The sequence below is a fragment of the Suncus etruscus genome, chromosome 1, assembly GCF_024139225.1.
Source record: "Suncus etruscus isolate mSunEtr1 chromosome 1, mSunEtr1.pri.cur, whole genome shotgun sequence".
NCBI classification, from domain to species: domain Eukaryota; kingdom Metazoa; phylum Chordata; class Mammalia; order Eulipotyphla; family Soricidae; genus Suncus; species Suncus etruscus.
In genome coordinates, this window is record NC_064848.1 from 151,144,918 (window position 1) to 151,151,505 (window position 6,588).

The window sequence follows — 6,588 nt, forward strand, 5'->3', positions numbered from 1 at the left end:
TCAGTTAGAAGCCATAGTCTGACGAATCCAGTTCACGTAGTTGCAGACCTTGGTGTAGACACCGGGTTTGCCCTTCATGGCACAGCCATAGCCCCAGGAGACAATACCCTGAAGTTCTCCATTGCAGACCACAGGGCCACCAGAGTCACCCTGAACAAGAGGAAAGGCAGAGTTAAAACTCTCAATTTACACAGATGCTAGAAGTTTCAAAGATGCTCTCACATTGCCCTGGGGTCATCATCCCTGGCTGCTGAGCTTCCAAGAAGCATTTCTCTTCTCTTAGAAATTTAATTCTCATGGGCCAAAGAGATAGCACAGCAATAGGGCTTTTGACTTGCACCCAGCTGATCCAGAACAAATGTTGTTTCGAATCCCGGCATCCCATATGGTCCCCAGAGCCTGCCAGGAGCAATTCTGAGCTTAGAGCTAGGAGTAACTAACCCCCAAGAGCCACAGGGTGTGACCCAAAAAAAAACCCAAAAAAACAAAATCTAATTCTCAGTCTCCATTTCTTAATCCCTCTGCCTTTATCTACTCTTTCCTTATAGCAAATTTGTAGGCCCAAGAAGAGGTAAGGACTCAGGAGTTAAATGCTTCCCAATGAACTTAATCTTTTCACAGATTCTCTTTATAATACACTAACTCAGAAGGTGCACCTGGATGTACTGTTTGCACATCATTTTCTGTGTATCTTTTTATAGCTAACTTTAAACATCACAAAAATAAAATGCATCATTTATAACAAAAGTTATTTTCCCCACAATCGATTCCAGAAATAACCTTTTACATTTTTTTTTATGGAAGGGGAATATGGTAGAAATGCATAAGACAGAACTGAAAAGAGGAGAATTTAAAAAATGAACCTGGCAAGAGTCCTTTCCACCCTCAAGGTAGCCCAGACAGATCATGTTGCTGGAGATCTGGCCAGGGTAGGCATTACGGCAAACGCTGTCAGAGAGGATGGGAGCTTGCAGGCACTGCAGGAGCTCAGGGTAGTTGTCTGTTGGATGCGAGAGCAAAAATAAATTACCCAGAGATTTCCTGGCTGTTTCTCAGTATCCCTCCTCTCTATCCCACAGCCCTATATTCTCTTTTGGTTTTGGTTAGTCAATAAACTTTTAGTTTGGGAGAACACTTTTATATGGAATGTCTTCCAAACTTGTATATCTCTCTGATTTAATCAAATCTAGAAACTTTGTTTTTAAAATATACTGAATATAATATAAAAACTAAATATAGGTTTATACTTTATAGGCAGTAAATTTCATCTCTTCTGTTATGTTCACTTCCTCAGTTTCTAGGTCTCTTCAAATCACTCATAACACTTTAAATAAGTATCTTTGTCATCATCTACTTTTTTTACATTTTTAAGCAACGGACTCTTTTTAATTTCAATAATTATATTCCAAGAATTCATATGTCCACTATCCTCAGTAAATCTTCTGAATGACAATTTGGACTAGCTGATTAATTTCTTAGAGTTCAACTAATGTTGACATTTTTCTACTGACTTATTCTTATTCATTATGGATTTCAGGGGCATACAGAGATCACACTGAAAACTTTGTGTCAAGAGCACCTTCTTGGGTTCCTTCAACAGTCAATTGCTTTAGGACAAGCCCCAGGCTACTTGGGTGTAGCTGACCACATCCTTCTTCAACTCCTCTTACAGAACCCCTCTATGGATCAACTATATGATTCATCAACAGTGCCCATAAGTTAGTTCACTCTAACTTCATCCTAGCATGCCTTTGACCACTAGAATTCTTACATATGTTGCCTCTGTTCCAAGCAATACTTACAACCATTGCTCAGAGTGTTTCCCCATCCAGAGATGAGACACTTGGTGCCAGCAGCTGCACAGGAACTGGGCAGAGAAACGGAGGCCACGCGAGCATTGAGGGTGGCAGGGGTGCTCAGCTTAATCAGCATAATGTCATTGTCAATGTTGTTTGCATTGTACTGGGGGTGGCGGATGACCTTAGCGGAGTTGATGAACTGCTCACCGCCCTCAAGGACCTCAATGTTGTGTTCTCCCAGACGCACCTGGATGCGGCTAAATTAAAAAATAAAAATATTCTCTAAGTATCTAATTTCAGCTGCTTCTCCTTACCAGAGTATCCCATCAAGAGCATTCGCACACATCCACCCCCTTGAGTATTCATTAACACAGGATATTTGTTTATATTAAAAAGGGCTTAGTTCTTAAAAAGGACTTAGTTATTTAAAAGAGTTTAGTTCTTTAAGATGTAGTCCTATCAGTTGTGGTGCTGGGTAGACATCACTAACGTATGGGTTCACAACCCCTATGTGTTAGACAACTGAGGCAAGGGAATGTGAAACAAATGAGTACAAGAGAGAGATAAAAAGAGAAAGGGTGAAATTGGTGGCAACTAATAAGCACCTCTTGGACTACCAATTATAGTAGGGAGATGAGAATGAGGCAGCAGAGGAATGAGGAATTTTCAGGAGTGCATGTTTTTTCTTTTAAATTTTGTACGGAAACTATCTGGTGTTTTGTTTCTTCCATATACCAACTTTTTTCTAATTATGATTTTTTATTAATTGATATTTATAACTTAGTTTTAAGAATATCCAAAATTTTCTCCCAAGTTACTACAGGAGAGTTCCTAAATACCCAGTATGATGCTGGGGGAAAGAGTGGATCTGAATTTTTTGTTTTGTTTTGTTTTGTTTTTCATCTCTCAATGCTCAACTCTCAAGCCCAAACCTGATGTGACTTTGGCAGGAGTTGATCATGGAGAACAGGGATATAAACATTGGTTACTTACGACTTGTAGCAGTGAGCAGCGGACACCACCCACTGTTCATTGATGAGGGAACCTCCGCAAAAGTGGTAGCCAGAGTTCAGAGACACTTGGTAAGGGATGGCATTCCTGGCACAGGTGTAACCCCCGACGATCTTGTCATCGTCGTCAGCGGGGAAAGCCACTGATGGGGAACAGTTGAAAACAATCTGTTAAGTAGACTTACCTTGGAATGTCGTTTGACCAACTCCTTTTTACCATTAACCAGGAGAGTAAATATTGTACCCTTGCCTCATCTCATCAGAAAATAGTGGTTTTGAAGTAAGTTTTCAAGACCTTCTGTTTTAATTTTTCTGCTTTAACACATAAGTTATTTACACCACTACATGTATCTAATTTTGTTTTGAGGCTTATTCTTGGCTCTGCATGCAGAAATCCTTTCTGATGAGTTTGTGGGACTATATGGGAAGCCAAGGATCAAACCTAGGTTAGCAGCAGGCAAGGCAAATGCTTTACCTACCTCTTTGGTGCCATAATTTTTTCTTTACATGTAATAAACATAATCGTTTTCATAATACCATTATGACATGCATGAACATAAAAATGACATATCTACCTCCAAATGGATCATGGATTTTTTAATACAATAAATGCCCCAAACACCATAAAGAAAAGAATTTACATACAATTCCTTGCTTAGAAGTCATATAATATCTATTTAACCTATTTAAAGTAACCATGTTTATTATTTTGGTCAGTATAGGGTAGAGAACCTCAGGAGGTAACATAACGGAGACTTTAAGAGATGACCTGAGCATTTTATGGCCTAAAATAAAATGAATGTTTTTTATTTTTTTATTTTTTATTTTTTTTGTTTTTGGGTCACACCCGGCATTGCTCAGGGGTTACTCCTGGCTGTCTGCTCAGAAATAGCTCCTGGCAGGCACGGGGGACCATATGGGACACCGGGATTCGAACCAACCACCTTTGGTCCTGGATCGGCCGTTTGCAAGGCAAACGCCGCTGTGCTATCTCTCCGGGCCCTGAATGTTTTTTTATTACTGCTCTCCAGTCCCTCCATGATTTTCACCTAAAAAATTTAAATAATAGATTTATAGAATATTATAATCACCCTTCTCCTTATTCCAATTTTCTATCACTTTTCAATTCATTCACCATTATTATCTGACCTTCATTTTTTAAATCTTTGAGATTTTAATAATGCCATATATATTTTTTATTATCCAAGAATTTTAAAGAATTTTGGGAACTATGTTTTTTGTTCGTTTGTTGTTTGTTTATTTTTTGAGCCACACCTTGCTGTGCTAAGGGGTTACTCCTGTCTCTGAGCTCAGAAATCGCTCCTGACTTGGTGGACCATATGCGATACCAGAGATTGAACCCATGTCTGTCCTGCTGCATGCAAGGCAAATGCCTATTGCTGTGCTACCACTTCGACCCAGGGAAAGATGTTTTTAAGAATAAGGACAAGAGAAATAAATATATATTTACTCAATTTGGGAAAATTTAGAAATAAGTGTTAGCATAAACATCTGGTAACATAAAAATAAAAAAGGCAGAACCAGGAAAATAGTACACAGATTAGGGAGCACAACCAGGAGTGGGCCTGGAGGTCCCTAACACAGTGGGACCTCTTACTACAGGACCCAAGTAACACATCATTTCTTGGTCCTTGCACTGAACCACAAATAGAGCCAGCAAACTCTTGAGTACTTCTTGAAAAATGAAAATAAATAGATACATAAATTGAATCATTTTTTTTCATTTTTTTCCTAATTGAGTGTTGTGTTACTGTACACAAGAAATATTCTTAGCACATAGTCTTCATTTATGAGAAATAAAACATCTTTGGTTTTTTTTTTTTTTTTTTTTTTTTGGTTTTTGGGTCACCCGGCAGAGCTCAGGGGTTATTCCTGGATCTACGCTCAGAAGTCGCTCCTGGCAGGATCCGGGGTCCATATGGGATGCTGGGATTTGAACCACCATCCTTCTGCATGCAAGGCAAACACCTTACCTCCTTGCTATCTCTCCAGCCTCAGAAATAAAACATCTTTGCAGGGGCTGAGGGAAATAGTCTAAGTACATGCCTGGAGCACATGCAAGACTTGGACTCTATCCCTGCCTCACATGATCTCCCAGACATCTCCAAGTGCAACCCTGGGACACTCAGGGCATCATCAGATGTGGCCCCAAAGGACCCCAAGAACTGTTGGAGTAGCTCTGGTAGTCCCTAGTACTGCAGGTCCAGAGCACCACTACATCCTTTGGTCCTTCACACTGATACCAGTTAGCCAAGTATCACCAGGAATGGCCCTAGAGGGCCCTTGAACATTTCTTTGAAGGCCCTTCTCTCTCTGTCTTTACCTCGAAATCTCTTTGCTTTTTAATACAGAAGAAACTCAAATTTTGATAGCTTCCTTAAGAGCACAAAATTTGACATAATCTAATAATTAACTGAAAATCTTTAAGAAGATTAAAACAAGCATTCCCTTAATGTTTACTATCCTTTTCTTGTCTATTTTTTTTATTACTTTATTGATGTTACCTTCAAATTTAGATCAGATTCTGTCTCTAAATACTTTCTATTCAGATCACTCCTTCATCCTGAACTATTTCCCCAATTAAAGGTATTTAGTATCTATAGAAAACATGACTGGTTAAAAGTACTGAATACAGATACCATATTCACAATTCATTGTTTTCTTCCAAAGTATAAAATTAAAGCTCTTAAATGCATGATAGGCATAAATTTAATTGATTTTTAACAGAGCTGATATAATTCAATACATATATTCATTGAGAAATGATCACTGCCATAATTAGTATCTGTTAATTTATGTAGTTCGAGAAAACTTTTCCGGTGATCATAGCTACATATATTATGCTTTCTGATTCATTGCTTAATAGAGACTCACCAGCAGCTCCCAAAAGAGCAAGGAAGATGAGAGTCTTCATGGTTGCTCACTGGATGTAATGTGATGAAGGGTTTCACCCAGAGATATTTATACCTCTAGGATTGTCTTTGAAACTATGACCCTAAGTGCCAAAAGGTGACTTCACTGGAAACTTACACATCTAAATGTAGATAATTCAGTGCTAAATTAAACATTCACATTTGTCTATTTTTCCAGAGGTTATGGGAATGAGAACATGAATTCACCTGGTGCTAACTGTTCCCTATAATGAAAGGTAAATCAGAGAAAGGTCACCAAACAGGGATAAAGCAAGTACTTGGATTCCCATACACAAATCTTAGATATTTGAGTATCTTAACTGTAAACTTTTACTTTGATGTTAAATTAATAGGAATGTGCTCACAATGAAAAAAATGTGACTAGTTGATGACTCTGGTTCTAAATTCCCATTATTACAAAATTATTAGTAGAATCAACTTGTTCCTTAAAACATAAAAATATACTATATTAAACTATAATAAATCAAAACAAAGAAATATATTTTGCATTTATCTGAAAGTACTGAAGTACATATATATTCTAATATTTTTCCTATATTAATTTAGGAATTTTTATTAAAATTATCCAAGATACCTACTGCTATTCCACTTTACTGATGAGAAAACTAAAGACATAAAAGTATATGGCACATAACCAAATTTAGTCAGCAAGTACAAACTACATGGTAAAGTCAGGATTCCTAGCATGATTTAGATTCAACATATGATCTTACCTACCATGACACACTTTTCTGGTCAGTTCATCAAAGTCCAGAGACTAATATAATACATAATTCTTGTCTAATAAAAATACAACTGAAATGTATTGTGTAATTATGTCAAGCA

At 37.7% G+C, this 6,588-nt stretch overlaps 1 protein-coding gene across 1 annotated transcript; it reads right to left on the reverse strand.

Annotated features, from left to right (window-relative positions):
* LOC126011753 (serine protease 1) lies at nt 1–5,744 on the reverse strand. The gene is made up of 5 exons (XM_049775561.1): nt 5,705–5,744; nt 2,793–2,952; nt 1,803–2,056; nt 864–1,000; nt 1–150 (listed from the first exon to the last, which is right to left on the reverse strand). The coding sequence occupies exons 1-5, from the start codon at nt 5,742–5,744 to the stop codon at nt 1–3; spliced, it is 741 nt and encodes a 246-aa protein (XP_049631518.1).
* Between the last annotated feature and the right edge of the window lie 844 nt (nt 5,745–6,588).

What these genes read in the sequence shown, in the direction of transcription:
- LOC126011753 (XM_049775561.1), bottom strand. Translation starts at nt 5,744, where the DNA reads ATGAAGACTCTCATCTTCCTTGCTCTTTTGGGAGCTGCTG. An exon ending in TGCTCTTTTGGGAGCTGCTG is followed by an intron (nt 2,953 to 5,704) that starts GTGAGTCTCTAT and finishes GTTCCCCATCAG; the next exon opens with TGGCTTTCCCCGCTGACGAC. An exon ending in GTGGAAAGGACTCTTGCCAG is followed by an intron (nt 151 to 863) that starts GTTCATTTTTTA and finishes CCTCTTGTTCAG; the next exon opens with GGTGACTCTGGTGGCCCTGT.